The 13,101-nt window shown below is 41.1% G+C and overlaps 1 protein-coding gene across 4 annotated transcripts in view; it reads left to right on the plus strand.

Moving 5' to 3' along the window:
• mier3b (mesoderm induction early response 1, family member 3 b) overlaps nucleotides 1-13,101 on the plus strand; it is a 186,593-nt gene that overhangs the window by 103,600 nt on the left and 69,892 nt on the right. Inside the window, exon 1 of one of the 4 annotated variants that reach the window (XM_061928178.1) lies at nucleotides 10,993-11,040. The exons of the other annotated variants lie outside the window; for them this stretch is intronic. Within the exon in view, the coding sequence (XP_061784162.1) occupies nucleotides 11,011-11,040 (30 nt within the window). The 5' untranslated portion in view covers nucleotides 10,993-11,010. Of the gene's footprint in view, nucleotides 1-10,992; nucleotides 11,041-13,101 lie in introns of those variants that run through there. 4 annotated transcript variants of the gene reach the window in all.

Raw genomic sequence — 13,101 nt, forward strand, 5'->3', positions numbered from 1 at the left:
GTTTTTGTAGCTGTTGTTTTGAGGCATGTTTAAAAAAAAAAAATGCACTTTGTGAAAGTCAAAGTGTAGTATTTTCCATAGTTGTAGTGGGTATCAGGATTATCTCAGGGAGAGCATGTCCCAAATTCCAAGTTGCTGTTTTGAGGCATGTTAAAAAAAATAATGCACTTTGTGACTTCAATAATAAATATGGCAGTGCCATGTTGGCACTTTTTTCCATAACTTGAGTTGAAGTTCTCTTATTTTGGAAAGCCTTGTTACATTGTTTAATGCATCCAGCGGGGCATAACAACAAAATTAGGCATAATAATGTGTTAATTCCACGACTGTATATATCGGTATCGGTTGATATCGGAATCGGTAATTAAGAGTTGGACAATATCGGATATCGGCAAAAAAGCCATTATTGGACATCTCTAACCATAATCCACTCTACTTCCATTTACATTTACCAGGGGTGTCAAACTCTTTTTTTATTGAGAGCCAGTCGCAGTTTTGGCTGCCCTCAGAGGGCCTCTTGTAACAGTAAATAATTAATGAATGTATAAGGGTGCGCCTCACGAGATTATCACACAATTGCCTATGCATTTGATTTTATTATTTTATGTAAATACCCGCCAACTCAGTCGCCAGAATTTTACTGTAAAATCTACGGTGGTATTTACAGTGTATTACTTTAAATGTAAAAACGGCACCACGTTTTTTTTTTAATACATTGGAATTCTGGCGACTGAGCTGCCTTTTTTTTTTTTTTTAAATGTAAAATCTATTGGGTTTTTTCCAACTTTTTTATTGACGTTTTCAAACAGACAGAAAAGAGTGCAAGTAGGAACTGTACAATTCTGAAGTCGGTAAATTAAATCTATTGTTATTTTTACAGTACAATTTGATGAATAATTTTCTGTAAAATCATAAGTCAAGCAGATATTTAAGTGTTTTTTTGGTAACTTTTTAGTATGGGGAACATATTCACCATTAATTAGTTAAAGTAACAAAGACTTAAATTAGAGTTATTTGGACACTAGGAGGACATATTAGGGTTAGGGTTAGGGAATAAGGCATTAATAAGTACTTAAAGGCCTACTGAAACCCACTACTACCGACCACGCAGTCTGATAGTTTATATATCAATGATGAAATCTTAACATTGCAACACATGCCAATACGGCTTACTAAAGTGCAATTTTAAATTTCGCGCAAAATATCCTGCTGAAAACGTCTCGGTATGATGACGTCAGCGCGTGACGTCACGGATTGTAGCGGACATTTTGGGACAGCATGGTGGCCAGCTATTAAGTCGTCTGTTTTCATGCAAAATTCCACAGTATTCTGGACATCTATGTTGGTGAATCTTTTGCAATTTGTTCAATGAACAAAGGAGACAGCAAAGAAGAAAGCTGTAGGTGGGAAGCGGTGTATTGCGGCAGGTGTTGTGCTGGATAACGCACCCCCGCCGTAGAATGCACCCCCTGACTGTTTTGCCGGATAACACAGCCGGTGTTTCATTGTTTACATTCCCGAAAAATGACAGTCAAGCTTTACCATTGGCCTGTGGAGAACTGGGACAACAGAGACTCTTACCAGGAGGACTTTGAGTTGGATACGCAGACCCGGTGCCGTGAGTGCGCATGCAGCTGCGGCTTCCAAACATTTGATCGCTTGCCCGTACGTGCGTGCCGCTATGTGCATGTCACGTACGTAACTTTGGGGACTTTGGGGAAATATATGTGCTGTATGAACTTTGGGGAGGTGAACGGTACTTTGGGCTGTGGGATTGAGTGTGTTGTGCAGGTGTTTGAGTTGTGTTGGCGGGTTATATGGACGGGAGGGGGGAGGTGTTTGTTATGCGGGATTAATTTGTGGCATATTAAATATAAGCTTGGTTGTGTTGTGGCTAGTAGAGTATATTGTGTTTATTTACTGTTTTAGTCATTACCAGCTGAATGCTCACAGCATCTTCCCTATCTGAATAGCTCCCACTGCCCTCTAGTCCTTCACTCTCACTTTCCTCATCCACAAATCTTTCATCCTCGCTCAAATTAATGGGGAAATCGTCGCTTTCTCGGTCCGAATCTCTCTCGCTGCTGGTGGCAATGATTGTAAACAATGTGCAGATGTGAGGAGCTCCACAACCTGTGACGTCACGCTACTCGTCTGCTACTTCCGGTAGAGACGAGGCTTTTTTATCAGCGACCAAAAGTTGCGAACTTTATCGTCGATGTTCTCTACTAAATCCTTTCAGCAAAAATATGGCAATATCGCGAAATGATCAAGTATGACACATAGAATGGACCTGCTATCGCCGTTTAAATAAGAAAATCGCATTTCAGTAGGCCTTTAATAAGGACTAATTAAGAGCCAATAGGTTACTAATTTGCATGTTATTAAGCAACTAATTAATGGTGAATATGTGTTCCCCATACTAAAGTATTAGCGTTTTTTTTTATTGTAACAAAACATGTTTGAATGTATGATAATATAACGTTTTGTATTGTTAGATATTACATTTTAAAAGATATTCAATTGCACGCAGTATTAGTTTTCTGTCAAACTGGAAAGAACAAATACATTTAGTCAGAAAAGATAAAGTATTTTATTGACTTCAAAGGCCATATAAAATGTACACAGAATCAAACATATGAACAGAACGACCGAATTTGGGGCTAAACGCGCAGTTGAGATCAGCGATATGAACGTTAGCCGTGACTGGGAGTTATCTCGTGCCCTATGATTACCCGCAATCAGAATTATGGAATTGGCCAATAAAAATTAAATCTAGTATTAAACGCGGAAAGTCGCTGAGATTGATGTAATGTGACTGAAATGCTTTCATCAAGAGGAGCAGGAACTAGGGCTGCAACGATTAATTGATTCATTTGATTTAAAAATAAGCTTTGATTTACAGTACCGTATAATAAAAAAGGAACTAATAAAAACTGAAAAAATCTGGAACACATGGTGTGCCCGGAACTTTAAATAACGCAGACAGATTTTTCGCACAGCCACTACAATAAAACGCACATGAGAGAGGTGGTATGTGGCAGCAAACCGTGGATATTGAGAAAATAATAATAATATTAATGCACACAAGGTACCGTATTTTTCGGACTATAAGTCACAGTTTTTTTCATAGTTTGGCCGGGTGTGCGACTTATACTCAAGAGCGACTTATGTGTGAAATTATTAACACATTACCGTAAAATATCAAATAATATTATTTAGCTCATTCTTGTAAGAGACTAGACGTATAAGATTTCATCGGATTTAGTGATTAGGAGTGACAGATTGTTTGGTAAACGTATAGCATGTTCTATATGTTATAGTTATTTGAATGACTCTTACCATAATATGTTACGTTAACATACCAGGCACGTTCTCAGTTGGTTATTTATGCCTCATATAACGTACACTTATTCACGTTCACTATTCTTTATTTATTTTAAATTGCCTTTCAAATGTCTATTCTTGGTGTTGGGTTTTATCAAATAAATTTCCCTCCAGTGCGACTTATATATGTTTTTTTCCTTCTTTAATATGCATTTTCGGCCGGTGCGACTTATACTCCGGAGCGACTTATAGTCGGAAAATACGGTAAATGTGTAGTTTCAGTGTTGATATTAAAAAGAAGAATGAAGGTTATGGTAAGCATACGTTTTTTGTTTTTTCATTAGATGCATTTGGCAGCATGGCTCAGTGTGGTAGAGTGGTGAGTACCAAACCCAATGGTTGTGGGTTCAATCTTCAATCACCCTGTGACCATGGCGAAGTATCCTTGAGCAAGATACTGAATCCCCAGCTGCTCCTGGTGCTGCGTCATCAGTTAGTGAATGTGATAATACGGTCAATGTCATGATCCTTTCTGACTATTTTGGTTTTGTTGTCAACTTCCTGTGTTTAGAATCACGTCCTGTCCTGGTGCTCTTGTTTTGTCAGTATATCCTGTTTGGTCTCGGTGTTTTGAAGCAAAGTTACTTTCTGTTCCATGTCCTGCTAGCACACCTGATTCTTATGAGTAATTTGTTCTATTTAGTTCCACCTGGGTTCCTCCTTCAGTGTTGGATCATTGTACTTGGTAGTCTGCTTGGTGTGCTGAAATTGTTTGTTCCCTGCTTTTTGTTGCCATTAAATCTAGTCTTACTTGCATTCCGCCTGCCGTTCTCTGCATCCCTGGGGTCACCAGATCGTAATAGTTAGAGTGCATTGAGTACCCTAAAGATAGACAAGTACAATACAAATATAATCCATTTACCATTTGTTGTTTATTTTAACTATTATTTTAACTATTTTCCCTAAAAAATACACATTGAGGCTATAAAGTGTGTGGAGGTTTCTCTCCTCTGGGTTCTTCGGACCACCAAGCACTGACATGACAGTCTCGTCCAGGTTTACAATACTGCTTTATTTTTCAATATATTGTCTTGCTTTTCAGCAATTGGTTTGTGTTCGTCTGTCTTGCTCTCGCTCCAACTCCAACACCCCTTTCCTCCCCGGCTGCTGACTTTTAACAGAGCGACAGGTGATTAGACAAGCAGGCCCAGGTGGACCATTTACGCACCTGTCGCTGATCTCGAAGCCGGTCCTGGCACACCCCGCTTCGCTGCAGGTCTGCAGGCCACGCCCCCCTCGACAGTGTGTTTTATCCGATTATTTATTGATTGAACAAACTAATCGATAGATTACTCCATTACTAAAATAATTGTTAGCTGCAGCCTCAGAAGGAACGTTGGTCTGGGGAAATTGTGTTTACAAAGACAGTGCACTTGACCAAAACTCACCACCGTGGAGCCAGGGCCTAACGGGAGCCAGCACTCTTGCTGGCATCCCTGCACTCTTCTCTGCCTGCTTCCAGAACACTGTCACTCAGACCTTGAAGCGGTCACCTCAAACACACGTGTGCAAAAAAGAAACTACAAAATTAAGTCCAAGTACAGGCAAATATTGATATGAAGCCACAGACAACTGCACTCCTGAATGGCCTCAACAGTGTGTGGCAATACACAAAAGAAAACCAAAGGATAAGAACATTGCGGAAGACAATTGTCCAAATGTTTGGAGTGTACTCCAGGCAGCCGGGACCGAGACGGAGAGGTCTGAGACATACAGAAGGAGGTCATCCGCCTAGAGAGAGACTTTCACCTGCACATTGTGTCTACATATGCCCGTAGTAAGCGGATTAGTGCGAAGAGCTATTGACAGTGGCTCAATGGCAAGAGCAAAAAGCAATGGACTCAGAGGACAACCTTGCCGTGTTGAGCGATAGAGGCGAAAATATTTGGATTGAATATTATTTGTCCTGACCGAGGCCTCAGGAGATAAAGGAGCTCAATCGATGAAGTAAAACTGTTACCAAAGCCGAATCACTCCAGGACATAAAATATATAATTCCACTCCACTCAATCAAATGCCTTTAAAGCATTCATAGATATCACTGCTTCTACAGTGTTAAAAAAGCAGGTGCACTGTATAATATATTGAAAAAACGTTGAAGATTCGAAAAGGAGTGCCTATTACGAATGAACCCATTATATCCGCATTACCAATAGAAGGAAAAATATTGTATCATTACACCATGTACCAAAAAAATATTGCTTCGAGGTCGGTAAGCACAACCAGAATTATTCCGTACATTAGGTGCATCGGGTTATAAGGCCCAATGTCGATTTTTGAGAAAATGAAAGGATTTTAAGTGCGCCTTATAATCCGAAAAATACCGTATATAAACACATTGCTGTCTGAGTAACTAAGCTATTCAGATGTGCACATTGAACCTACGAGCTGTCCTCTATTAGACCAGAGTGATCTGTACTCCGAGGAATACGAGACACAGGTGTTTTTACAGTATGTTCAAGGACCGCTGTACATAGTAGGACGCCACAATGCCTGCCAGAAATAATACTAATATATTCTATTTGTTACACACTTTTCATTTAAATAAATCTTAAACTGATATAGTACAAACCAATAAAATAAAAACTTAGGTATTAAAACAGATGAAATACCAAGACTAAAACATCAGTTAAGCCTAAGAAACACAAAACATGCAAAATAGTGGGTTTCCCAACTGTCTGTCTATTTATTCTACTTATTGTACTGTACTTTTTACAACCATATTGCAATAATCATGAGTCATAGTCAGGTTTTTTTTTTATTTTTTTAAATTTGATAACTGTTTGACATCCAACAGATGTGTGAAAAACACTGTGCTACTACTGCTAATAGTAACCAGTTGGCTGTTGCGAAGCCGCGTCTTAAACATCTTTATTGGTAAATAAATGTTATGTTTGCAGCTTCTAAAACAATAGATTGAAAACTCTTGCTGGTTTGGTATGGATAATAATTCAGATTGTGATGCATACGTTGAAATCACAGGAGATTTACATTAAAACAATGCTGAGAAGTTTCCAAAGTGATTGAAGTGCTTATTCGGGTGCATGTAAGCAGGACATGCATGTAAGCGCACACACATGAACGTATGCGGTGAGTGCACACCTCATGACCTAATGTACTGCATCCTGAAATGCCATCAAGACTTTTACTGCACACCCAATCTGGACTTCAGTGCTTGGACGGGGCCTCTGGGTTTATTAAAGTGAGGAAAGGGTGGTTCCTCCAGAGAGGAGGAGAACGTGTGATGGCATCCTTCCTTTGAGGAAGCATATGGAGCGAGTTGGAGAGGAAGCCCTGCTCCTCTAGAGGGCTAAAGCAACAGATTTAGAGAGGAAGTCCAATTAATGACATGGAATGTGAGCCTTTTATTTTCACGTGGTAATGCAAAAGACACTTCTTAGGGTCTTTTTATCTAAATTGCCATTTAGATAATAATTACTTTATGTTGAGGTCTTTTTTGTGGATGGTGAATCTATATACAAGTACGAGTCTATAGTATTGCTACATTATAATGAAAGTGGGTAACACTTTAGTATGGGGAACACATATTCACCATTAATTAGTTGCTTATTAGCATGCAAATTAGTAACATATTGGCTCTTAATTAGTCATTATTAAGTACTTATTAATGCCTTATTCTGCATGGCTTTATTATACAACCAGTAAGGCATTAACTAAGAGTCTTCCCTCAATAACCTCAGAATTATTGCTTATTAATAGGGATGTCCGATAATGGCTTTTTGCCGATATCCGCTATTCCGCTATTGTCTAACTCTTTAATAATAATAATAATAATAATAACTGGGATTTATATAGCGCTTTTCTAAGTACCCAAAGTCGCTTTACATGTAGAACCCATCAATCATTCACACCTGGTGGTGGTAAGCTACTTTCATAGCCACAGCTGCCCTGGGGTAGACTGACGGAAGCGTGGCTGCAATTTTGCGCCAACGGCCCCTCCGACCACCACCTATCATTCATCATTCAATTCACCGGTGTGAGTGGCACCGGGGGCAAAGGGTGAAGTGTCCCGCCCAAGGACACAACGGCAGCGATTTTTGGATGGTAAGAGGCGGGGAGCGAACCTGCAACCCTCAGGTTTCTGGCACGGTTGCTCTACCCACTACGCCATGCCGCCCAAATTTAATTACCGATACCGATATCAACCGATACTGATATCAACCGATATACACAGTCGTGGAATTAACACATTATTATGCCTAATTTGGACAACCAGGTATGGTGAAGATAAGGTACTTAAAAAAAATAAAATAAACTAAGATAAATCAATTAAAAACATTTTCTTGAATAAAAAAGAAAGTAAAACAATATAAAAACAGTTACATAGAAACTAGTAATTAATGAAAATGAGTAAAATTAACTGTTAAAGGTTAGTACTATTAGTGGACCAGCAGTACGCACAATCATGTGTGCTTACGGACTGTATCCCTTGCAGACTGTATTGATATATATTGATATATCATGTAGGAACCAGAATATTCATCCATCCATCCATCTTCTTCCGCTTATCCGAGGTCGGGTCGCGGGGGCAGCAGCCTAAGCATGGAAGCCCAGACTTCCCTCTCCCCAGCCACTTTGTCCAGCTCTTCCTGTGGGACCCCGAGGCGTTCCCAGGCCAGCCGGGAGACATAGTCTTCCCAACGTGTCCTGGGTCTTCCCCGCGGCCTCCTACCGGTCGGACGTGCCCTAAACACCTCCCTAGGGAGGCGTTCGGGTGGCATCCTGACCAGATGCCCGAACCACCTCATCTGGCTCCTCTCGATGTGGAGGAGCAGCGGCTTTACTTTGAGCTCCCCCCGGATGGCAGAGCTTCTCACCCTATCTCTAAGGGAGAGCCCCGCCACCCGGCGGAGGAAACTCATTTCGGCCGCTTGTACCCGTGATCTTGTCCTTTCGGTCATAACCCAAAGCTCATGACCATAGGTGAGGATGTGAACGTAGATCGACCGGTAAATTGAGAGCTTTGCCTTCCGGCTCAGCTCCTTCTTCACCACACCAGAATATTAATAACAGAAAAAAACAACCCTTTTGTGTGAATGAGTGTGAATGAGTGTAAATGGGGGAGGGAGGTTTTTTGGGTTGGTGCACTAATTGTAAATATATCTTGTGTTTTTTATGTGGATTTAATAAAAAAACCAACAAAAAAAAAAAACGATACCGATAATAAAAAAATACATTACTGATAATTTCCGATATTACATTTTTAACGCATATGTCGGCCCATAATATCGGCAGGCCTATATTATCGGACATCTCTACAAATTAGTAACCCTAACCCTAAACCTTATATGTTCCGCTACTCTCCAAATAACTCTAAATTAAGTCTTTGTTACTTTAATAAGCAACTAATTAATGGTGACTATCTTCCCCATACTAAAGTGTTACCTGAAAGTGTTTGGAAAAGTAAGGGTTAAACACAGTTTTGTGGCTGTTAATGAAATGATCTCACTGGTAATTATTGATGTGTCTGACATTAGTACTGTAAGATGCATTGTGAGGGAATTTGTGCAAAATGTGAATATCTTGTTGCGTCACAACGGACGGTACACTCCTGCTTCTTTTCCTCTGTGAGCAGGTAAAAAGTATGCACGTTTTAAGCCTCACTTTGCAACATCCTGCATCCAGGAATGCTTTTTGCAAAACGTCCCAACGTCAGAGGAAAGCAGACGTGCCTTTGGCTTTGTCCCATCATGTTAGGAGGGGTCATCGTCACATCAGGCAGGGGTCATCGTGAGCTTCGGGGAAGCACAAAAGAAAAAGGATGTGTTTCGTTGTGTGTGAGTGTGTGTGTGTGTTTGCAAAAAAAACTCTTTAGCAGGCAGTCCTGGGAAGAGGTGGGGGGGGGAGCTGGACAGCAGGCAGGACTTCCTGTGTTACGCAGGAAACAAGATGGCGTAGAACGGAGGGCCCCTGGAACAATGCTGTGAAAATGAGCCACCACCCAGGTTAGGGAGCGCGGGGCTTGGGAATCAAAGGGCAGAGAGGTAGATCGAAATGAGCACGTCTCACATGGCTGAATACCTCTGACACTCTTTGAGTTTCGATTGTGTGCTTGTATTATTGTTTACCTGTAACAATGCTTTTAGTGTATTGCATTATAATTTGATCTTGATAGGGCAGGATAGTAGAGGGAGATATTGGACTAGCCCCCCAACTCACTGATGCTCAACTTTACTTATGCAATGTCTTATAGATAGAAAGATAGTTCAGTGATTTTCAGAGTAATAATAATAACCATAGTATGGAGGTTAAAGTTAACTAAAACGAACAAATGGAGTTCTTCCTCAGTGTAGCGACGTGCTACGACATCTTACTCAGCCTGCGTATTTTGCTGCGGCACAATTGCAACTAGTTATTTGGCTTCAGTATTAATAATTCATGGGAGTTTGTAACCTTCTCTACAGAATCTCCTCTCTGGTCAACAAAAGCACCATGAAGATTCTAGCGGGAACTCTCATTCAATCCTTTTTTGATTACGCATGCACCTCCTGGTACCCCAGCACCTCCAAAACCCTCAAATCTAGACTCCAAACATCCCAGAACAAGCTAGTCAGGTTACTTCTAGACCTCCGCCCCAGATCACACCTCTCTCCTACCCACTTCTCTAAAGTGGGCTGGCTCAGGGTGGAGGACAGAGTAAAACAACTTGCACTGAGCCTAGTCTATAAAATTCGCTACACCTCCCTGATACCGAAGTACATGTCAAACTACTTCCATAACGTAAATGACCGCCATAAGCACAACACCAGAGGGAGCTCCACTAACCACGGTAAACCCAGATTCCGATCTAACAAAGGTCTTAACTCATTCTCCTTCTATGCCACATCAATATGGAATGCACTCCCAACAGGTGTAAAAGAAAGTGCATCTCTACCCTCCTTCAAAACCGCACTAAAAGAACACCTCCAGGCAACTACAACCCTAGACTAACACCCTCCCCCCACCACATCCCACCTCCCCGGATTGTAAATAATCAAATGTATATACTTGTTCTTCTGCTTTCTGAGCTCACTATGTTCACTGCTCGCTGTACATATCCTACGAAGTCAGACCTACACTGTTTCAATGTCCATTTCTCAGATGATATAATTGTTGATGACTGAAGAGCTGATATCAACCAAACCTAACCCCCCTGCCCCAACCCCCTCCACATCACACCCCCCGGATTGTAATAATGTAAATAATTAAATTAACTTGTGTGATGACTGTATGATCCTAATAGTACCGTATTTTTCGGAGTATAAGTCGCACCGGAGTTTAAGTCGCACCTGCTGAAAATGCTTAATAAAGAAGGAAAAAAACATATATAAATCGAACTATGAAAAAAACTGCGACTTATAGTCCGAAAAATACGGTATATATTTATACCATGAATTGATTAACGTGGACCTTGACTTAAACAAGTTGAAAAACGTATTCGGGTGTTAGCATTTAGTGGTCAATTGTACGGAATATGTACTGTACTGTGCAATCTACTAATAAAAGTCTCAATCAATCAACCAAAACCATGAAAAAGTCGTAAAACTTGTGTATCTTTTCTATCAGCTGTCTTAATCCTGTCAAGGGACGGGGTCGCAGCTCACTACGGGTTGTTCTCCCGGGATGCAGAATGGACTACGACAAGGCGTGCAGGTAAAAACATGATTTAATTACCCCAAACTCAAAGAGGTACAAACAAAAAAGGAACACAAAGCGAAGGCACAACGCGCTGATCGCACTTGGAGCTAAAGCACAAAACTGAGCGCAGGAAACAAAGAAGCTAACACTTCTCATGGACTTGAGACAAGTAATACTCACAAAACTTTGGCATGAAACAAAACTTCCGTAACAGGTTGCATGAAGCAAATAATGACGCCAGGCCGACTGACTTTCAAAGGCAAACTTAAATAATGCCTCTGATTAGTGCTCGGGTTGCAGGTGAGCGGCCGAACACTAATCAGAGACAGGTGAACATAATTAGAAACAGGTGCGTGAGTCCAAGACGTGAAACAGGTGACACTAATGTTTGTCAAGTTAACAAACAAACAAGGAAGTGCAACCAGGAACTATGGAGTCTTTAAATAGAAAATAACATAAAACATGATCCAAACCACAGATCTTGACAAACCCTTTGCCTGCAAGTTCTCAAACGAGCAAGTTGAATATATCGTTCATAATGTATCACGTCTCAACGGTGTTCTGGTTTTTTTAATCTAGATTTGTTCAATATACCGGTACTAACAAAGTATCGTGGTACTAATGGTTTAAAAAAAGTACTATACTGCCTTTGGATAAGAATTGATTGGTTGGGCAGCACGGTGAAAGAGGGGTTAGTGCGTCTGCCTCACAATACGAAGGTCCTGGGTTCGATCCTGCGCTTGGGATCTTTCTGTGTGGAGTTTGCATGTCTTCCCCGTGACTGCGTGGGTTCCCTCCGGGTACTCCGGCTTCCTCCCACTTCCAAAGACATGCAACACTAAATTGGCCCTAGTGTGTGAATGTGAGTGAATGTTGTCTGTCTATCTGTGTTGGCCCTGCGATGAGATAGCGACTTGTCCAGGGTGTACCCCGCCTTCCGCACGATTGTAGCTGAGATAGGCTCCAGCGCCCCCCGCGACCCCAAAGGGAATAAGCGGTAGAAAATGGATGGATGGATGTATGGTTCTCTTAACTTAAAACACTTGTATTGTAATTGGTGCTTGGTCCCACAAAACAGCGCAATTTAAACATGTAATATGCCTTTTAGAAGGGGGAAAAAAAACTTCTATATTATGTATCATCATTAAATTTTTATTTCTATAGCTCTTAATCACAATTGTGCCTCAAAGGGCTTCACAAACCACAACAATGTCCCTGGATCTGAACACACATCAGGGGAAGAAAAAACTGAACCCAATGGGAACAATGAGAAACCACAGATATGGGGACTTTCCCCGCCCCCTGGGTGACCGGGTGCAACGGATGCCGAGTGGACACGGTTCCTAATGTGAAAGTCCAGTCAGCAGGGGGATCCTCTTGTATGTAAACAAGTAGGCAGCGCAGAAACATCACCAACTGATGCATGGAAGAGTGGTCCACCTCGGGTCCCGACTTGAAACAGCTAGTGTATCCTCCGTAGAAACAGATACGTAGTCACCTAAAAAACCTCTCCACGCAGGAAAGGGTGGCAGAACAGAAAAGAGAAGCGGCAGGTCAACTGGTCTATATAGGAGTATATTTAAAGGCTCGAGGATAAAAATAAGTTTTAAGATGGGACTTAAATGCTTCTACTGAGGTATCATCTCTTACTGTTACCAGTAGGGCATTCCAGAGTACTGGAGCCGGAATAAAAAACATTCCAGAGCCCGCAGACTTTTTGGGGGGGCTCTGGTAATCACTAATAAGCCGGAGTTCTTAATACGCAGATCTCTGGCCGGGACATATGGTACAATACAATCCGCAAGATCAGATGGAGCTAGACCGTTAAGTATTTTATACGTAAGTAATAAAACCTTAAAGTCACATCTTAAGTGCACAGCCATTGCAGGTGGGACTGTATAGGCTTAACATGATCAAACTTTTTTGTTCTTGTCAAAAGTTGAGCAGACGCATTTTGTACCCACTGTAATCTTTTTATTGCTAGATATAGGGAAACCCGAAAATAATACGTTACAGTAATCGAGACGTAATGATGATCTCAGCGTCGCTGGCTTACAAAATAGGAAGAATTTTAGC

Source organism: Nerophis lumbriciformis, linkage group LG33, assembly GCF_033978685.3.
Source record: "Nerophis lumbriciformis linkage group LG33, RoL_Nlum_v2.1, whole genome shotgun sequence".
In the NCBI taxonomy this organism is placed as follows: Eukaryota; Metazoa; Chordata; class Actinopteri; order Syngnathiformes; family Syngnathidae; genus Nerophis; species Nerophis lumbriciformis.